This window comes from Oncorhynchus mykiss, chromosome 7 (assembly GCF_013265735.2).
Source record: "Oncorhynchus mykiss isolate Arlee chromosome 7, USDA_OmykA_1.1, whole genome shotgun sequence".
In the NCBI taxonomy this organism is placed as follows: Eukaryota; Metazoa; Chordata; class Actinopteri; order Salmoniformes; family Salmonidae; genus Oncorhynchus; species Oncorhynchus mykiss.
Window position 1 is genome coordinate 40,112,862 of NC_048571.1, and position 22,123 is coordinate 40,134,984.

A 22,123-nucleotide genomic window follows, 5' to 3' on the forward strand; every position below is an offset into this window, starting at 1 on the left:
CTACTCGTCTGGCCGTTCTTCAGTGGGCTCACTCTGCCAAGTTAGCCGGCCACCCTGGCGTTCGGGGTACGCTTGCTTCCATACGCCAGCGCTTTTGGTGGCCCACCCGGGAGCATGACACGCGTCGCTTCGTGGCTGCTTGTTCGGTCTGCGCGCAGACTAAGTCCGGTAACTCTCCTCCTGCCGGCCGTCTCAGGCCGCTTCCCATTCCCTCTCGACCGTGGTCTCACATCGCCTTAGATTTTGTCACCGGACTGCCTTCGTCAGCGGGGAAGACTGTTATTCTTACGGTTGTCGACAGGTTCTCTAAGGCGGCTCATTTTATTCCCCTTGCTAAGCTTCCTTCTGCTAAAGAGACGGCACAAATCATCATCGAGAATGTTTTCAGAATTCATGGCCTTCCGTCAGACGTCGTTTCGGACAGAGGTCCGCAATTCACGTCTCAATTTTGGAGGGAGTTTTGCCGTTTGATTGGGGCTTCCGTCAGTCTCTCTTCCGGCTTTCACCCCCAGTCTAACGGTCAAGCAGAACGGGCCAATCAGACTATTGGTCGCATCTTACGCAGTCTTTCTTTTCGCAACCCTGCGTCTTGGTCAGAACAGCTCCCCTGGGCAGAATACGCACACAACTCGCTTCCTTCGTCTGCGACCGGGCTATCTCCTTTTCAGAGTAGCCTCGGGTACCAGCCTCCGCTGTTCTCATCTCAGTTCGCCGAGTCCAGCGTCCCCTCCGCTCAGGCTTTTGTCCAACGTTGCGAGCGCACCTGGAAGAGGGTCAGGTCTGCACTTTGCCGTTATAGGGCGCAGACTGTGAGGGCTGCTAATAAGCGTAGAACTAAGAGTCCTAGATATTGTCGCGGTCAGAGAGTTTGGCTCTCCACTCAGAACCTTCCCCTTAAGACCACTTCTCGCAAGTTGACCCCGCGGTTCATTGGTCCGTTCCGTATTTCTCGGATCATTAATCCTGTCGCAGTTCGACTTCTTCTTCCGCGATATCTTCGTCGCGTCCACCCGGTCTTCCATGTCTCCTGTGTCAAGCCCGTTCTTCGCGCCCCCGCTCGTCTTCCCCCCCCCCCCCATCCTTGTCGAGGGCGCACCCATCTACAGGGTCCGTAGGATTTTGGACATGCGTCCTCGGGGCCGTGGTCATCAGTACCTAGTAGATTGGGAGGGGTACGGTCCTGAGGAGAGGAGTTGGGTTCCCTCTCGGGACGTGCTGGACCGTGCGCTGATCGATGATTTCCTCCGTTGCCGCCAGGTTTCCTCCTCGAGTGCGCCAGGAGGCGCTCGGTGAGTGGGGGGGTACTGTCATGTACTGTCATGTTGTGTCTTGTTTCTGTCCTTTCCCTTCACCCTGTCTCCCTCTGCTGGTCGTTGTTAGGTTACCTTTTCTCCCCCTCTTTCCCCCAGCTGTGCCTTGTCTCCTCCTAACTACCTCGTCACCCCTTTTCCCACCTGTTCCCTTTTTCCCTCTGATTAGTCCTCTATATCTCTCTCTGTTTCTGCTCCTGTCTTTGTCGGATTCCTGTTTGTGTTGTTCATGCCTGAACCAGACTATCGTCATGTTTGCTGCAACCTTGTCCTGTCCTGTCGGAACCTGCCGGTCCATCTGAGCCTACGTTTTGTTTTGTTATTAAAGAAGCTCTGTTTACGTTAATTCGCTTTTGGGTCCTCATTCACGCACCGTAACATATACTGTCTGTAATGTGGATATGGTATGTATAAACTGGAAGTGGAAGCCTAATTGTTATTCATTCGTTTTCTCCAATTAGGGGAGGGATGTTAGGGTTAGGGAAAAATAAGGAAAATACATAACAAATATGTATTTAACATGAAATATATGTGGGATTGGAGAAAGGACGCCGATAATTACACTGATAGAAACCACAATCTGCAATATTAAAGTTGATCTACTCCCTACATTTATTATTTTTAATGGTTTTACACGTCATTTCAACCCAGATAGTCAATGTTTTTTTCATCCAACTTTTAACCTTAAAAACATGGTGACTTCACGTTAGTTGACAATTCAGCCAAACGTAAATCAAAACTAGATGTTGCACTGAGGGTTCACTGTAATAGAAATAGCCTCTACCGTTGTCATTTCCAAGTAAGGACACTAGAGGGAGGTGTTGTTGAGTGGTTCTCTTGTACCATCCATGCTTTCAGACACTGGTCACCTCTCTCTCTCCTTCTCTCTTAAAGACATAATGTCATCCAGCAACCATATCCAAATGCTTCATATTGTCATCACTGGCAACAATCTACATATCTCTGGCATCACAGCCTCTTATCACTATGCCAATAACTCCATGACTGTGTGAGGATGAGACAGTTACATAGCCCGCTGGAGGGCCAGTCATACTGTTGCTACACTTGTACCTTTTTGTGTGTGAGCCAAAGTGCCCAAGTGTGGACACGCTCTTCTGCCTCTTGATTTAGCAGGGGTGTTGTTGCCCTGTTTTCTTTTTTTCAGTTCTGTATTCTTCTTGGCTGGATTCATAGGAGAGTAATCGAGTGCCAGGACAGTGTGTAGACTGATACCTGATCAGCTTGGATTCAACCCATAAAATGCCACTGTAATATCAGATCATGTCATGTGATAAACAAGTTAAAGAGCGACTACTGTGTATTGCACATACACATACTGTATATTATATAATCTGCTGGCCTTGCCATAACTTTCTCTTCCACAATAAGTACAGAATGTTTCGATCGACCCGTTGTCATTTTTACTTCAGGTTAGAGAAGGTTTATTCAATTGTAGGTTTATTCAACAAAAGAAAGGCATTAAATCAAAATATTGTAACACATTCCGAGGTTTTACATCTTTAATCTCCAATCAGTAACAATCGATTTGCTCTATATAATGGAGACCTATTCAGAATTACAATGTGACAGACAGTTGTTGACATCTGAGTTGGTTGTGGACATGGATATGAACTCTATACCAGAGAGTACTAAGGAAGAAAAATAAATAAAAGGCAACAAAAACAAAATCTTCATAAATATAGGAAAGGGTAGGATACAGCGGTTGTAGACATGAACCATTTCATTGTTTGTTCTCTCCAGTCAGTCATATGTACATGTTTTTTTTTTTCCAGCATCCAGAACCATCCTATAGAAAAACAAGTGGCATATATATAACTTTAAAACTCACCGAAAGTTATTGACTGTCTCGACATATTTCACATCAAAAGAGAGAAAGTATATAAAGAGCTTATAAAGACCACCTCACCTTTTTGTAAAGGCCTCATTCCGCTTCTAATTTGGGACTGTAACAGATGTAAAGAACAGGTGTCAATTCACATGCCATATTTAGCCAACTGTGGTGGTTAGAACTGCAGTAGCAGGTCTACAAAATGTATAACATAAAAAAAAAATGCAGCCAGTTTAAAATATTCATATTACACAAAAACATGTTTTTTTTGCAAGTGAATAGAGCTGATTGAATCTCCACGGGGGATACTCAACACCTTGGTGGGTGAAAAGCTGCTTGCAATGCTGTGGGTCCTGGTAGTAAATTGCAGTGTCTCGCTGGTCCCTAATGGGCCCGCTATGCCGAGTCAAGGAAATTATGTCGTCCCCCAACTGAGTGCAACTCCACTGTATATGGAGCCATTACAGGACTATTTTATGAGCAGCAGATAGGACTAGCACTCAGACCCTTGCGATTGCAGAGGCCACCTTTCCACCTCCCACTTTAGGGCTCACCATGTAAGGCCAGCCTTGGAGAATATGTACGTCACACCAGGACTCAAATAGACTTTGGTACATATTAAAATAAATGTTGGTGCAACATTTTAGGTGATAATATGGGTACATATAAACTCTCTCTCCAATAAGACCAAAGTCAAAGCAGATGAAATGCCAAGATGGATATTTATTTATTTTAATAAAGATATTAAAGAAGTATATTTTGTTACAAAGTGGCCTTTTATTTATTAATTCAGTCAACTTCTGAATTCGGGCCTTGTAAATTGAAGCCCATTTGCCACATGAAACCTTATTCATGCCAATAAGAGTGACTGACCTGTATGCATGTGCATTTACTGTTCCTACTCGTCTTTGTCAGTGTCTGCATGCAAAGGCTCTGTTGAGGTAAATATAATTCATTTAGTGATCATGAACAAATGGCAATATTTCCACACAGCCTGATTTCAAATACAGCAAATATCGAGTGTCTAAATTTGCATGGATAATGAATAATATATAACACCACTAAAAGTAGAAATACATTTGATTACAAAAGCATGGTCTATATTATAGATGAACTCGCTTCATACTTTGCGAGACTTCTTCCTCGGGTAAAACCATGTATGAGAAAGCACTTTCCCACTAGGTACAGACATCAATTCAACTTTTATCCCACGTTGATTTAATGTAATTTTATTGAAATGGCGTGGAGACAATGTTGATTCAAGCCGAGTGTGCCCAGGGTGTTCGAAATTAATTTACTTTTACATTTGATAATTTAGTCATTTAGCAGAAGCTCTTATCCAGAAAGACTTACAGTTAGTTACTTAAGTTGAGACAACCACATACCACAGTCATAGTAAGTACAATTTTCTCAACAAAGCAGTTATCCTACTAGAAGAGATAGTACTAGCAGGAAAAGACAAAAAAAAGACACCACAACAACTTACTTTTGACCTCCAGCTTGCAGCCGGTGTCGACCTTCCCCAGTGTATTCTCGGCTCTGCAGACATACTCACCACCGTCGTATGGGCCAGGCTTACGGATCTCCAGGGTGCAGATGCCCCCTGTGCTGATCATCCTGTACTTGGGGTTGTCCATGTTGTTGAGAATCATCTTGTTCTTCATCCACATGATCTTAGGCTGCAATGACATATGCGATTTATACGTTTAATATCAATTGTTTATTTCAGCTTTCGTGTACTTGGAGCATGTATTACTATGCACGATACTAAAATCCTACAATGATCAGCGCATCGCAAAGGGGACATACACTACATGGCTCGTCGAACATCACATTCCAAAATCATGGCCATTAATATGGAGTTTGTACCCCCTTTGCTGCTACAACAGCAGTTTGTACCCCCTGTGCTGCTCCACTCTGGGAAGGCTTTTCACTAGTTGTTGGAACATTGCTGCAGGGACTTGCTTCCATTCAGCCACAAGATTGCCATTCAGCATTACTAAGGTACTGATGTTGGGCAATTAGGCCTGGCTCGCAGTCGGCATTCCAATTCATCCCAAAGGTGTTCGATGAGGTTGAGGTGGGGGCTCTGTGCACGCCAGTCAAATTCTTCCACACCGATCTCGACAAACAATTTCTGTATGGACCTTGCTTGGGCATGGGGGCATTGTCATGCTGAAACAGGAAAGGGCCTTCCCCAAATTGTTGCCACTACTTTGGAAGCACATATTCATCTAGAATCTCATTGTATACTATAGGGTAAAAAATGTTTATTCACTGGAACTAAGGGGCCTAGCCCGATCCATGAAAAACAGCCACAGACCATTATTCCTCCTCCACCAAACTTTACAGTTGTCACTATGCATTGGGGCAGGTAGCGTTGTCCTGGTATCCGCCAAACCCAGATTCTTCCGTCGGACTGCTAGATGGTGAAGCGTGATTCATCACTCCAGAGAACGCGTTTCCACTGCTCCAGAGTCCAATGGCGGCGAGCTTTACACCACTCCAGCCGAAGCTTGGCATTGCGCAAGGTGATCTAACGCGTCGATCACACCAACAGCGTCATTTTCGTTTTGATACACCAGATTTACGTTCATTTCCAATGAAACTCTACGTTTGTAGCAGGGCAAAAAAATTGACAAACTGACTTGTTGGAAAGGTGGCATGACAGTGCCAAGTTGAAAGTCACGGAGCTCTTCAGTACAGGCCATTCTACTGCCAATGTTTGTCTATGGAGATTGTATGGCTGTGTGCTCATTTTTATGCAGCTGTCAGCAACAGGTATGGCTGAAATAGCTATATCCACTAATTTGAAGGGGTGTCCACATACTTTTGTAGTGTACCTCTATGATCAATCAATTAAATGCCCCTATAAAGGAAGGAACATCACATAGCCAAGCCTATGTTGGTTTCTAGGGGGAAATTAAGCCCTTTATTTTGATGGTAACATACAGTTGAAGTTGAAAGTTTACATACACCTTAGCCAAATACATTTCAACTCAGTTTTTCACAAATCCTGACATTTAATCCTAGTAAACATTCCCTGTCTTAGGTCAGTTTGGCTCACCACTTTATTTTAAGAATGTGAAATGTCAGAGTAATTAGTAGAGAGAATTATTTATTTCAGCTTTTATTTCTGTCACATTCCCAGTGGGTCAGAAGTTTACACGCACTCAATTAGTATTTGGTAGCATTGCCTTTAAATTGATTAACTTGGGTCAAACATTTTGGGTAGTCTTCCACAAGCTTCCCACAATAAGTTGGGTGAATATTGGCCCATTCCTCCTGACAGAGCTTGTGTAACTGAGTCAGGGTCGTAGGCCTCCTTGCTCGCACACACTTTCAGTTCTGCCCACAAATGTTCTATAGGATTGAGGTCAGGGCTTTGTTATGGCCACTCCAATACCTTGACTTTGTTGTACTTAAGCCATTTTGCCACAATTTTGGAAGAATGCTTGGGGTCATTGTCCATTTGGAAGACCCATTTGCGATCAAGCTTTAACTTTAACTAATGTCTTGAGATGTTGCTTCAATATTTCCAGATAATTTTCCTCCTCTTGAAGCCATCTATTTTGTGAAGTGCAACAGTACCTCCTGCAGCAAAGCATCCCCACAGCATGATGCTGTCACCCCTGTGCTTCAAGGTTGGGATGGTGTTCTTCGGCTTGCAAGCCTCCCCCTTTTTCCTCCAAACATAACGATGGTCATTATGGCCTAACAGTTGTATTTTTGTTTCATCAGACCAGAGGACATTTCTCCAAAAAGTAAGATCTTTGTCCCCATATGCAGTTGCAAACCGTAGTCTGTCTTTTTTATGGCGGTTTTGGAGCAGTGGCTTCTTCCTTGCAGAGTGGCCTTTCAGGTTATGTCGATATAGGACTCGTTTTACTGTGGATAAAGATACTTTTGTACCCGTTTCCTCCAGCATCTTTACAAGGTCCTTTCTGTTGTTCTTTGCACTTTTCGCACCAAAGTACGTTCATCTCTAGCAGACAGAACGCATCTCCTTCCTGAGTGGTATGACGGCTGCGAGGTCCCATGGTGTTTATACTTGCGTACTATTGTTTGTACAGATGAAAGTGGTACCTTCAGGCATTTGGAAAATGCTCCCAAGGATGAATCAGACATGGAGGTCTACCATTTTCTTTTTTCTGAGGTCTTGGCTGATATCTTTTGATTTTTCCATGTCAAGCAATGAGGCACTGATTTTGAAGGTAGTCCTTGAAATTCATCCACAGGTACACCCACAATTGGCAAATTATGTCAATTAGCCTATCAGAAGCTTCTAAAGCCATGACATCATATTCTGGAATTTTCAAGTCAATTTAGTGTATGTAAACTTCTGACCCACTGGAATTGTGAAACGGTGAATTATAAGTTAAATAATCTGTCTGTAAACAATTGTTGGAAAAATTACTTGTGTCATGCACAAAATAAATATTGCTACTGCAACATGTTAACACCATCTTTTCACATGTGAGGAGAATAATATCATTTCAACCCCACATGTGAATCTGCAATTCCACAAGTGAAAGTAAGATTTTCATGTGAAACGAAAAATGAATGTTTTCACATGTGAAAATGCAATTCTACATTTCAAAGTGAGATTTTTTTTTCAAATGTGAAATTTGCAATTTTATATGTTAACTTTCACATGTGAAACTGCAATTCACGTGAGGTGAAAACATGTTGTTCTCCTCAAATGTGAAAAGGTGGTGTTAACATGTGAAGTCTAAATGTAATATTTAAATTTCAGCTCAACATATGAAACTGCAAATTTGACTTGTTCTTTTGTAAGGGTCAGTGTAAAGGCCCCCCATGATCCCCTCAGGGTAGGAATGTAACACATCTGACCCCTCCACCCCCTCCTCTCTGCCACACACCCACTACGGCCCAGTCGGCTAGGAGTCCAAGGTTCCGCTCAGAGGGAGACTATCATAACCTAACCCTATACGGAGCTGCATGTTCAACTCCTGAGTGACACAGCGGTCTAAGGCACTGCATCCCAGTGCTAGAGGCGTCACTACAGACCCTGGTTCGATTCCAGGCTGTATCACAACCGGGCGTGATTGGGAGACCCATAGGGCGGTGCACAATTGGCCCAGCGTCGTTAGGGTTTGGCCGGGGTAGGCCTTCATTGTAAATAATTTGTTCTTAACTGCCTTGCCTGGTTAAATAAAGGTTAAATAAAAATGCTGCTCTGCTTTGGGGACTGGCAACCCAGTGGATCTGGTGGGAGGGAAGGGGACAGGCTGAGCTGGAGGCTCAGACATCAATCAATAAATAGTTTTTTATAAAGCCGTTCTTACATCAGCAGTTGTCACAAAGTGCTTATACAGATACCCAGCCTAAAATATGCAGGAGGCTAACAAAGAGACTAAAAAAACCCTCCTTCCATAGACTTTGTGTGTCTGTGTCTGTGTGTGCACATCAGGTAACTGATGCAAACAGTAGAATCAGATTTAAAACAGTTAAAAATGCACCTTATGGAACAGTGGAGACACACACACGTTTACACATTCACATAAGACATGCACTCTACACACACGTACACATGGATTTTGTATTGTATTTATGTGGTAGTAAAGTAGTGGCCTGAGTTCACACACTTACTGTGCTGTGAAAAGTGTTAATGTAATATTTTAAATAATATATAACTGCCTTAATGTTGCTGGACCCCAGGAAGAGAAGCTGCTGCCTTGGCTAATGGGTATCCTTAACAAATGCAGTTCTGCTAGCCTGGCCGACAGGTGTCCATTTCATTAACAACCTACAGTTACAACCTCATTAACAACCTAAGTTTTACCTTGGGGCATCCCCTCACAGAGCACAGCAGCTTGGTGCTGTAGCCAACAGTGGTGGACCTGTCGTTCAAAACAGTGGTGAACTTGGGAGCCTCGGTGAAGTCATGCTCCACGAACGGGGTAGGTTTGTAGTCAATAACTGAAAAATAATGAGACAAGCATGGATTAGGTTCTAAATGGGGGCAACTACAAGAAGACTTTATTGTTCCACTCGTTCTAACATTCTCTAACGTTGTGGGGGACCCGTTTATAAACCATGTCAAATTAGCATTTTCACATGTGAAATAGCTGTTTTCACATGTTGAGCTTAAATTTCACATGAAACCGTATTTTCACACTATTACTTTTAGAGTTCACAAGTTAACACCACCTTTCAGATGTGAGAAGAAAAAAAAATTCACATCACATGTGAATTGCAGTTGCATATGTGAAATTTGCTGTTTCACGTTGTAAATATGTAATGTGAAAATCGGATATGCAGTTTCACGTGAAGAACTCCCATTCGAATGTAGAATTTCAAGTTCACATCCAAAAAATCTATCACATGAAAATTGAATTAGCAGTTTCACATGTAAAAAAACAATTATGTGAAAATCTAACTGTCACGTGTAGTGAAATGGTGTTTATTCTCCTCACATGTGAAAAAAGTGGGGTAATATGTTGCGGTAGAAATGTTTCCACATATGGAATTGCTCATTATTTAATGGCATTCTGTGAATAATCATTCAAGTGTGTTAAACGGTATAATTTCTTATTCTTAGCCATCAATTCGGAGTGTTACAGCTGCATGCACACGCCTCTCTCCTTCATACGTTGATCACTGATTGTTGGAAGAAGCTTAGTGAAAAGAACTGAGAAACTAGCGCTCCGTGTCTCCTTATTTATCCTTTTTAACATGTCAAAATTAGCACTGCCGAAGTTAATCAGTTAACCAAAGTCATTAACTGAAATCATTTTTGTGCTCAATTTTCTTATTGCAATGTCTGAAAGCGTTTAAAATACACTGAAAACATCCAAAATACATGAGTCTATATAGCTAAAATCAGCAATGTCAAAACAAGTTGACTTTGAGGTTAAACTAAGTTTGTTAAACAATTTACCTGATTTTGCTAACCGTTACTTTGGATAAAATCCGAACAACAATGTTCATGTAATGTTTTTTGTATAAACAAAAATCTAAAATGACAACTCAACTTGAGCAAACTATGAATTTGCGATTAATCACAGCAAATCCTGTGATAAACTCGATTACATTTTTTTGTTATTGTTGATAATGTGAAAAGCGGACATGAGTCGGTCATGGTTGCTAATGGTCACGTGATGAGGTAGCCCCGCCTACGACTTCTAAATAGTGTTGGCCCTCATGGTCAAATGGTAAAGACATTGGCATCTCCCGTTGGACACCTGGGTTCTAATCCTGCCAGTTATAAAAGCATACATGTGAAACTTATATAATCACATGTGAAATGTTGAGAAACAGGGAAATGTGTCTGAGTCATGTGAAAATCCATTTTAAACTTCACATGTCTGAAAACAATGTGTCTGCTTTTCACACATTATTATTATTTTTTTTTACATATGATTTGTTCATGTGTCTGAAAACCATGTATCTGACTCATGAAAATGGCATGTAAAAATATATATACACAGTACCAGTCAAGTTTGGACACACCTACTCATTCCAGAGTTGTTACTATTTGCTACATTGTAGAATAATAGTGAAGATATAAAAACTATGAAATAACACATATGGAATCATGTAGTAACCAAAACAGTGTTTAGGAAATCAAGCCACCCTTTGCCTTGATGACAGCTCTGAACACTCTTGGCATTCTCTCAACTAGCTTCATGAGGTACTGTAGTCACCTGCAACGCATTTCAATTAACAGGTGTGACTTGTTAATTTGTGGAATTTCTTTCCTTCTTAATGCATTTGAGCCAATCAGTTGTGTTGTGACAAGGTATACAGAAGATAGGTCTATTTAGCAAAATACCATCTAATGGCAAGAACAGCTCAAATAAGCAAAGAGAAATGACAGTCCACCATTACTTTAAGACATGGTCAGTCAATCTGGAAAATTTCAAGAACTTTAAACATTTCTTCAAGGGCTGTCGCAAAAAACCATCAAGCGCTATGATGAAACTGGCTCTCATGAGGATCGCCACAGGAAAGGAAGACTACAAGAAACACGAGCAATGGACATTAGACCAGTGGAAATATGTCCTTTTGTCTGATGAGTCCAAATTAGAGATTTTTGGTTCCAACCGCCGTGTCTTTGTGAGATGCATAGAGGAGGTGTGGGGGTGCTTTGCTGGTGTCACTGTCAGTGATTCATTTAGAATTCAAGGCACACTTAACGAGCATGGCTACCACAGCATTCTGCAGCAATACGCCTTACCATCTTGGTTTGCACTTAGTGGGACTATCATTTGATTCAACAGGACTATGACCCAAAACACACCACCAGGCTGTGTAAGGGTTAATTGACCAAGGAGAGTGATGGAGTGCTGCATCAGATGACCTGCCCTCCACAATCACCCAACCTTAATGCAATTGAGATGGTTTGGGATGAGTTGGACCACAGAGGAGAAGCAGCCAACAAGTGCTCAGCATATTCAAGACTGTTGGAAAAGCATTCCCCATGAAGCTGGTTGAGAGAATGCCAAGAGTGTGCACAACTGTCACCAAGGCAAAGGGTGGCTACTAAAATATATTTTGATTTGTTTAACACTTTTTTTGGTTAGTATACGACTCCATATGTGTTACTTCATAGTTTTGATGTCTTCACTATTATTCTACAATGTAGAAAATAGTAAAAAATAAAGAAAAACCCTTGAATTAGTTTGACTGGTATATAACTGGTATATAAATATATATATACTGTATATATATATATACCGTATAAATAAATAAATAAATGTCATTTTCACGTGTGATTTTCTCATGTTTCTATTTGTAAGGGACTTTTTTTTTAAAGGGTGGTATGGAGAGTGTCTCACCCTCCTTCACAATGGTGGCTTCTCCCTTGGTCACGGCACATTCCTCACTGAGTCCGCACTTGTTCTCTGCAAAGATCCTGAAGGTGTAGGTGTTGCCCATAATGAGGTCTGAGATGGTGGCGTTTAGTCTGGTGTAGTGCTCCAAAATGTTGAACCAGTCCTGAGCAAGAGACCATATGAGTATTAATAACATTTCAATGGCTTGTTATTACACATATTGTATTTTCTTTTGGAAGACAATTTTTTGGTGTAAAGTATACTGAGATGTACTTTTAAATAACATTTTGGGGGATTGTATTTGATTACAGGGAATATATTTGCTGCTGAATCAATGGGAATTGTGTAGATGAGAGGGCTACAGAAGTTGTGAATGACTCAGTATGTCATTCACTATGACACTGTATGGTAAGCAAGAGGGTTTCTCACCCCGGTCTTCTTGTCAGCTTTCTGGACAGTGTAGCCTGTGATCTCTGTGTTACCATTATCTTTGGGTACGGTCCACTCCAAAGCAACGTTGAATCCCCAGACATCCACAATCTTAATGCTGGCTGGTGGCCCAGGCAACTCTGTGGGAGAGCAAGCACCGAGATACATGGTTCAATATGGGTTGCATCATTAGTATCAGTAGACTCACAAAAAACTTAATCACTCTCTAGATCAGTTAAGACCTGACCAGAAACAACTCCTGGCCCTAGTGATGACCAAAATATAACTACAGTTGAAGTCATAAGTCTGCATACACCTTAGCCAAATACATTTCAACTCAGTTTTTCACAATTCCTGACATTTGATCCTAGTAAAAATTCCCTGTCTTAGGTCAGTTAGGATCACCACTTTATTTTAAGAATGTGAAATGTCAGAATAATAGTAGAGAGAACTAATTATTTCAGCTGTTATTTCTTTCATTACATTCCCAGTGGGTCAGAAGTTTACATACACTGAATTAGTATTTGGTAGCATTGCCTTTAAATGGTTTAACTTGGGTCAAAAATGTCAGGTAGTCTTCCACAAGCTTCCCACAATAAGTTGGGTGAATTTTGGCCCATTCCTCCTGACAGAGCTGGTGTATCTGAGTCAAGTTTGTAGGCCTCCTTGCTCGCACATGCTTTTTTCAGTTCTGCCCACAAATTTTCTATAGGATTGAGGTCAGGGCTTGTGATGGCCACTCCAATACCTTGACTTTGTTGTCCTTAAGCCATTTTGCCACAATTTTGGGAGTATGCTTGGGTCCATTTGGAAGACCCACTTGCAAACCAGACTTTAACTTCCGGACTGATGTCTTGAGATGTTGCTTCAATATATCCAGATAATTTTCCTTCGTCATGGTGCCATCTATTTTGTGAAGTACACCAGTCCCTCCTACAGCAAAGCATCCCCACAACATGATGCTGCCACCCCCGTGTGTCACAAGATACTAGGAGTGGTGGGTGGAATCAGGCGCAGAGAGCAGGGTTCAGTAGAGTGTCAATTTATTCTCCTGCGCACAAACGGTCACGCCAGCACACAGGGCTCATACAATTAACCAGCCCCAAAACACAGGACCAAAATAGTCCGGAGAATATATGCACGACAAAACACCATACAACAGAGTAACGAAACAAACGAAAAAGAGATCGGTAGTGGCTAGTAGGACGGTGACGACGACCGCCGAGCACCGCCCGAACAGGCAGGGGAGCCAACTTCGGCGGAAGTCGTGACACCGTGCTTCATAACGATGGTCATTATGGCCAAACAGTTCTATTTTTGTTTCATCAGACCAGAGGACATTTCTCCAAAAATTCATTTTCCCATGATGCCAAGCAAAGAGGCACTGAATTTGAAGGTAGGCCTTGAAATACATAAACAGATACACCTCCAGTTGACTCAAATGATGTCAATTAGCCATTCAGAAGCTTCTAAAGCCATGACATCATCATCTTCTAGAATTTTCCAAGCTGTTTATAGACACAGTCAACTTAGTGTATGTAAACTTCTGACCCACTGGAATTGTGATACAGTGAATTATAAGTGAAATAATCTGTCTGTAAACAATTGTTGGAAAAATTACTTGTGTCATGCACAAAGTAGATGTCCTAACTGACTTGCCAAAACTATAGTTTGTTAATTAACAAGAAATGTGTGGAGTGGTTGAAAAACGAGTTTGAATGACTCCAACCTAAGTGTATGTAAACTTCTGACTTCAACTGTCTTTTTTGACAGGCTAATGTTGTGTCATCATCTGTTTTGGAAATTAAAAGAAGGTTGGATAGTCTAATAGAATTTGACTGACCAATAATCTGGATGATGATAGCAGCTTTGTCTTCAAAGTCGTCCACCTTCACGGACATTTCGTATGAGCCAGAGTCCCCCCTCTCTGCTTGACGGATGAACAGGATGCTGTCTCTGTCAGATGTACGGATGTTGGCCCTTTTGGAGTCGAGGGGCTGTCCATCCTTTAACCAGCTAACCACTGGCTTAGGTTTGCCCTAGGAAAGTAAAGAACACAAGGCTCAATCAATTACCTTAGCTTCCATCTGTATGGACACATGCTACAACATCAAGTCATTTCACATCATTAGTGCCAGGAGTCTTTTCTGACCATGTGAAAAACCTCTAGCCCATAGTTGTAGCCTATAGCTAGGGCCCAATGGTTTTGGTCCTGCTCAGGTCATGTGGTTTAGACACTCTCAGGCCTTCCCATCTCATAATGCAAACTCACAGAGTAGGGGATGACAAGGTTGATCTTCTCGCCGACTTTCTTGACATACCTCTGCCTCAGGAAACGAGGCAGGCGGACTTTGGGGCGAGCTACAGACAGAAAAAAATAGTTTACGGATAATAATAATCAACCTGTTCAAAGAAGTAAAATGACTCTGAAACTGTGACCCACACAATGGATAGGACACTTCAGAGATACTTCAGAGCGAGCAATTGTATGTGTATCTGAAAGAATAAAAATCAACTTCCTCAAAACCCGCTCTCTGTACCTTCAGCTTCGAGACAGATTCTCCTGTACTCCAGTCATCCAGACCAGATCTAGTTTGGTGGGAACCAAACACCTGCTGAGTCTAGCGGAGTGTCACTCACCAGAGCTCTAAATAGGTCCCATGTGAACTCATGCCATGTCGCAACACATGATGTAGATCTACAGTTACCCCAGCCCACACTGTTAAACAGGCTGCAGTAAGAATCACACTCAACTGCACTGTAGATTCTCCAAGACCATAGGGTTCCCCACAAACACACCATTCACAGCCAACGGCTTACTGTGTTAAAACATGGACAGAATGGTTTACATTTGTAAATAACTCATATTCATATAATTGAACACCTGCACTCATACAAACCTATGCACTAGTGCTCTAGGCAGAAATATGTGCTGCTATCAGAAAATGTATTTAAAGCAAAACAATTAACCAACTGGGGAATGGGCATGGTAGAATTAGGTGTGTTTCTCCGTGGAGTGTCCTGATTTGACGCTCCTTATGCGGCGATCAGGTCAAAAGAGAACTGCGTTGTCCCCGTCAGAGTCTGTGGCATGTTTCAAAATAAACACAGGGTCCCTGGTCGTCTCAAAGGACTTAGATGGCATATGAGACGTTAGATCCCTCCCCTGTCCCCACCCCCTCTGTGTAGAGTGGACACTTTGGAATGTCCCCCATCCCCACCCCCCTCGACAGATTGCACTTGTTTCCATCGCTCTTACATGGGTTGGCTTGACACCTCTCCAGCACGCATTCGGACCGGGGAGTCAACTTGATGCCAAACCTTCCGAATTGAATCCGTGTTAATAGCAGACACGTCCCAACTATTTTTCCAAGGATTTGTGGGAAAGTTAGCGGTCGTTCCATTGTGTGGTAAACCAGATGCTTTTATTGGTGGACCAATGGCTAAGTTTGACAGTGGGACTGTGGTACAGGGACTGTGGCACTCCGATTGGGGGTCGGCCAGTCCCTGTATGAGTCCTTGGGGTTCAGGTTTCATTACCCTCCACTAAAATTCTCCATTACACATTTGCTGATCCTTGCTTACATAAATAATGTTTTAATCAACTCTCGTAAAAAAAACAAAAACGTAGGTCTACCAATTACTTTGGTTTTGATATAACTATTTTACCGTATATTCAGAACATCGGACTCTGGATAAAACACAAAATCCAGGGCCACTGTATACAGTACATTCACTTGCTTCCAGGATGATTGCTGTAAATGAAGAGGCTTGACTAACCATTAACGGTTGTCATTGAGGAAAACAAAAAGTAGACAAAGTAAGAAGACACAGGTGAAAACATGCACCCAAAAGGTGTCGGAGGTAGTACATTTATCCTTTTACAAATGGGGAGCTTAGACCAAGGATCTCTACCCCACTCTTGGTGGCAACAATCTCGGAAGGCCACAGTTGCATTAATCTAACGGGCCAGGGATGTGACAACAGCCGTTGGATATCTGAGATTGAAATCAAGCGGAGCCGTTTCTCCCTAGCTGTTTCAACGTCAGCTCTTTTAAAAGGCATTTCAACGATAAAGTCTGACACCGCCCACCGCAAACAGTTTGGACTTGCTCTTATTGCCGTCCCAATAATACAATACTGTCTACATGAAGTCCATGGAAGAAAACCCACACATCTGCTGGTTGGAAGAAATGGACCATGGCATGCTTCTGAAGTACAGTAGTTAAGGGCTGTTTGTGAGTGAGGACTATTGTCCAGCCTTTGCTTACCCCCAACCTCCTTGACCAGAACAGGGTCAGCGATGGTAGCAGGGGGGCTGCGGCCACCAGGGTTTACAGCAACCACCCGGATCAGCAGACGGTCACCGGTAGTCTGGTTCTTGATGACATAACGGCAGGACACGGTCAGATCCTCGTTGGCTACTTTCCAGTCTTCAGCTGTGACAGGAAAGTGAACAAACTTAGTACAATATAGAACTGTGGCAGGAGACATAGAACATGGAGGACAAAATAGAACTGTGGCAGGAGAGTGATCACAGTGAGGACAATAAGTATCAGCTAATAGCTCAGTTCATGACCTTCAAGGTACACCTTATGTTCAGACAATGAGCAGACAGCAAGGTGAAAGAGGCAGGGACAATAAAGAAACACTGATACAGATATAGAGAATCTTCAGTTCTTCACTGATCGAAAATGTAAACTACAGGACACATATTTCAATAAATGACATTTCTAGTGGTGACTGAGAATCAGGGGAAGTACTTGGATGGAAAGTATTGCCACGACTTACCTTCTTATCTGGGCCCAAAAACATATTTTTAAATGGATGAATTAAGGAGATTCATGAATAAGAATATCATACGTTCAAATTTTCCAGGTGCATTATTACATTTGCAAGGTGAAATGTGCAGTTGCATTACTATGATTTCTTCGCTGCCATTTGACTTGAGTCTGTTACTGACATTAGCAGAAGGTTGTGATCTAAAAGCAGGCACCAGCTAGTCCATGGCACCGCCAGTAATGCCTCTCTCCTTATAGGGAGAGGTTAGGTACAGTATAAATCATCTAGTGACATGCAGGAGACAGGTGCAACTGATAGGTCTGTCCAGCTCAAATAATATAATTTCAAATGGCAACAGCTTAAAGTGGAACTTAGCCACATCGTATGGTGTTAGGTAAAACAAATTGATAAACATTTTTCTAAGGTTGTGGTTAGTTCTCTATTTTACCTTACAAGCATATCAGAGATGTACAACATCCAATGGGACAACATAACATTCAAAGAACTTAGTAGTCAAATAGTAGCCTGGTATCAGATTGGTCATGCCAATGACCATAGGAGATGGCAAGACTGCACAAACAGATCTTGGACAAGGTTAGTTAAGGTAGTGGGCTTGAATAACTTACTTCCCTCCTTGGTGATTTCCACAGTGTACCCATCCAGGCCAGAGTTGGCTGGAATGGTCTTTGGAGGCCTCCAGGTGATGGTCACTGAAGTGTCGCTCTTGTCGTCCACTGTCACTTCCAAGGGCTCACTGGTGGGCTCTACAGTTGGGAAACGCAAACACAATTCAGACAACGCATTGTACAACTCGGAAGTGAGATTAAATATTAGCCCTATTGGATTATACATTATCAATCAAAAACAAAGTAATGTGGCTCTAATTAGTTTGGAAATGCTAACACAATTCAGACAATGTACAACTCGAACCCTAACCCTAAGAGGAAATAGTTAGCCTAATTGGGTTATCATATCAACGGAAACATGGCATTAAGGGCTCCACATTGTTTAGAAATGCAAAAATAATGCAGACACTGTACAACTTGAAACTTGGAGGACACGATACTGGGTTATCATATCAATTATTTTAAAAATGTAATAGGAGAATGTGTGAAGAGCTCCGTAACGGTTTGACCAATCTTTCCTCTGACTGTCGAGTTGGTTTACCTTTGGGTCGGGGGCGGGGGGGGGGGGGGGTAGGTGTTTTGGGGGTTCCTTAACGGAGGCTGCGTCGGCAGCAGCGGCTGATGTTAAATGTGCATTTACATAAAAGGTCAGAGGCAGTAGGTATGAGAGCAGTGTTCTAGAATCCATTCCAATGCCATCCAATTCCATTACTGAACTCCTCTTTGTTCATGCAGTAGAGAGATGAAAACAGTCTTCACCTATTCCATCTGCTAAGGTGCACTAGGCTTTAACTAGGGCCCGGAGTGTTCCCCTGGTCAGGTCACATGGACAGGAAAAACCTTTGAATGCATTATATGTATACCAAACTAACTATACCTTCTCATGATCCCGTATTGGAGTGGATTGGAATTCAGATGTGAAGTTATAATTGATCCATTTCACATGAACAGGGTTTACTCCTTCAGCAGCAGGGGCATCTCCCTCTGTGGTTGAGGCACCTGTAGCTGCAGCAGCATCAGCTAGTGTTTAATGTTAGAGATTCATCTAATGAATTAGTTCAAATAACATAAGAGCCTGGTCCCAGATCTGTTAACTCTTAAGATAATGACCAGAGGAGTTGGCAAGACAGACAGCACAAACAGATCAGGGACCATGAAAATAAGGCCATACCTTCAAGGATGGGCAAAATGCCCAATTATCATTGAGATCGTCTAGCTCTTTTTTTCCATTTAACTAGGCAAGTCAGTTAAGAACAAATTCTTATTTACAATGACGGCCTACCCCGGCCAAACCCTAATACTGCCTGGAATCAAACCAGGATCTGTCGTGACACCTCTTGCACTGAGATGCAGTGCCTTAGACCGCTGTGCCACTCGTAAGTTAGTGCTGTTAGTCAAAAGTGATTTACCATCATTCTAAACAGGAAAATCCGTATTAAGTGGCATATGATGAAGTCCCTTGGCTCTTTATGGATTGGTAGTGAGCCTATTACCATCAGGGTGGGCAACAACCTCAGCATCAGCAGCGGGGGTGCCTTCCTCTGCAGCAGTGGAGGTGGCTGCTATTAATTAAACATTAGCAAGGCGTTTAGAGCAAAAGCTGACTAAAGCTGACTAAACATTTCAAAAGATGTTACAAAATGAAAAGATGTTGCAGAATGTTATGTGGACAGGAAGTACCCGTACACGAGTAGAGATCAAGAACTTACAGTAAAAGAGGTTAAGTAGCCTAGTCAAAACAAACATCTGTTATTCTTGGCTTTACCCTTGGATGGTGCCTCAGCGTAGGCCCAGCAAAGAGCTTATTGCAGACAGATAGAGTCCTTCATTTCATCAGCTGTCCGCAGGTGAAGAAGCCAGACTTGGAGATCCTGGGCTGGCGTGGTTACAAGTGGTCTGCAGTTGTGAGGCTGGTTGGGTGTACTGCCATATTCTCTAAAACGATGTTGGAGGTGGCTTATGATAGAGAAAAACATTCAATTCTCTGGCAACAGTTCTGGTGGACATTCCGGCAGTCAGCATGCCAATTGCACGCTCCCTCAAATCTTAAGACATCCGTGGCATTGTGTTGTGTGACAAAACTGCACATTTTTATTGTCCCCCAGCACAAGGTGTGCCTATGTAATAATCATGCTGTTTAATCAGCTTCTTGATATTCCACACCTGTCAGGTGTATGAATTATCTTGGCAAAGGAGAAATGCTCACTAACAGGGAGGTAAATACGTGTGCACAAGAAGCTTTTTGTGCATATGGAAAATTTCGGTGACATTTTATTTCAGCTCACAAAACATGGGACCAACACTTTATGTTGCGTTTTATATTATTTTTGTTCAGTATAGTTTGAAACATATATGATGTAGTGAATGCACTCTAAATCAAGTATGCCTTGTCAGCATTGTGATGCATGAATTACCCTCTGGCTCAGCAGGCGGCTCAACAGGCACTTCAGGTGGGGAAGGAGCCTCTTCAGCAAGAGCAGCTGACGTTAAAGGTTTGGTAACATGGTATGTTAGTTTGCTAGCTGTTGACTATAGTGGTGTTATTCCTGGATGGATTATTATGTTTGAAGACACACAATGTAAGCTACTTCCTGAACCATTAGAGAGTAGCCTACCGCCGAGCACAATGCTTTATCCAGGGGATCAGGGTGCGCGCAAAGATACACAAAGGATAGAACTTTGGTGTCCACTGAATCACCATTAATCAATAGCTCATTAACAGTATACAGTGAGATATCGAGCAGTTGCAATACTTGACTAGGTAGTCAGGCTATCAAGAGCCTTACACCAGTGGATCCTAAACTGTGGGGACTTTCAAGAGTAAGTTTAAAGACGGACTGAGTTCCACCACCACAAAATTGTTCCCCGATGCAAGAAGGGGGGCCTCGAGTTTGGGAACCCCTGCCTTACACAACCACTTGCACAACACATTGTAGGCTTGTCGTCATGGAGCCCACAATGATTCTTCTGCAAAGTCTTCCGTAATGAGTCCTCAGGCCTATCTCAAAAGTAGGGGCGTCAGTGCTTTATCGTTTTCTCTTATGAATCAATCATGGACGAATGCTTATTTTTTTAACCAAATTATGTGGAAGAACAGACTCTCTCTGAATACACGTCACGTGACGGAATATTTTTGCAGGGGTTTTGGCGGTGCACAATGGGAGTTAGTTACATTTTGGACCAAAAATGGTAAGGCTATTTATAGAAGGCTCTTGGAGAGACCCAGTGGCAAAGGGACCGGCATAAGATCCATGACCTCCATTGAAGTATTGGGTAAATGATAAAGACCCATTAACAAATCATGTCAACGTTTAGTTTTAGCACTCCTGGGAACTTATGAAAATGTTAAGTATGCCCCTTGCGCACCAAACAAACGTCACCATGGCTCATCCATTCAGAGAGGAGATCAATGACATAATTGACAAAGTAGCCCATGTGTTTCTGCTAAAAGCCCAACCGAGGCTCATTTCATGGAGCATTATTGCATTACCATTTGGAGGAGGGGGTGTGGGTGCTTTGGGCTGCTCAGGAGCGGGTTCTACGGGAGCCTTTTCTTCGGTTGGAGCAGCCTCGGCAGGGGCAGCTGCTTCGGCAGGGGCAGCCTCTGCCGGTGGAGCTTCGACCTCGACAGGGGGAGCAACTTCAGCAGGAGCCGCCTCCACGGGTGCAGGGGCAGGTGCTTCCTCCTTCTTAGGAGCAGGCGCTTTCGGGGATGCCTTCTTGATAGGGGCAGGCTTCGCAGGCATGGTGGCAGTTTCTGCTACTCCCAAAGTCAGTAAGTCCTCAAAGAGTCATCACTTTAGAGGGAGTGGCAGGCTATATAGACAGTGGTCCCAGACTCCACCCCCTAAGGAATTGTCTGTAACAGATACTTGACTGAATCTTGGACCTTATTATAGACCTAGTAGGGACATCCCAACACTTTCATTACCCCGTTGAAGTTGAAATGTTAAAATGGTTAAAGTTACGATTCAGGGTAGGGACGTACCAAGGATTCCAAATAGCACTAACTCTAGTAAGAATAGGGACCATTAGGCCCGAGAGGGGGTCCAATCCGGCCCGCGGGTGGTTTGTGAAAAATATATCTATATAAATGCTTTATATATATTTAAAAAATCTGTGTGTGTGGGGGGGGGGGGGGGGGTGAACTAAATACATTTACAAAATGAATAAAACCAAATCAAAACTATGTTGAACTGATAATGGACCTACTGTACATCCATACAGTTTCTTGACTGTTTCCAGCTAGCTAATAATCACTGAAATGAAAGCTAGACAGTCAGGGAGTATTTTTATATTCCAAAAACGATAGAGAACTAATTTTCA

The 22,123-nt window shown here is 42.6% G+C and overlaps 1 protein-coding gene across 1 annotated transcript; it reads right to left on the reverse strand.

The window, feature by feature from the left end:
• Positions 1–2,725: 2,725 nt before the first annotated feature.
• LOC110527740 (myosin-binding protein H) lies at positions 2,726–21,612 on the reverse strand. The gene is made up of 12 exons (XM_021609217.2): positions 21,288–21,612; positions 17,798–17,935; positions 16,661–16,828; positions 14,662–14,750; positions 14,233–14,428; positions 12,390–12,529; positions 11,964–12,123; positions 8,966–9,102; positions 4,646–4,838; positions 4,033–4,092; positions 3,238–3,274; positions 2,726–3,117 (listed from the first exon to the last, which is right to left on the reverse strand). The coding sequence occupies exons 1-10, from the start codon at positions 21,541–21,543 to the stop codon at positions 4,058–4,060; spliced, it is 1,512 nt and encodes a 503-aa protein (XP_021464892.2). The 5' UTR covers positions 21,544–21,612; the 3' UTR covers positions 2,726–3,117; positions 3,238–3,274; positions 4,033–4,057.
• Between the last annotated feature and the right edge of the window lie 511 nt (positions 21,613–22,123).

Bases quoted from the DNA above. Each gene is read 5' to 3' on its own strand.
- LOC110527740 (XM_021609217.2), bottom strand. From the start codon at position 21,543: ATGCCTGCGAAGCCTGCCCCTATCAAGAAGGCATCCCCGAAAGCGCCT. The intron at 17,936-21,287 runs GTAATGCAATAA...TCCCAACTGTAG, and splicing joins CACACCCCCTCCTCCAAATG to AGCCCACCAGTGAGCCCTTG. The intron at 4,093-4,645 runs GTAAGTTGTTGT...TTACCTCAACAG, and splicing joins CTGCAAGCTGGAGGTCAAAA to AGCCTTTGCATGCAGACACT.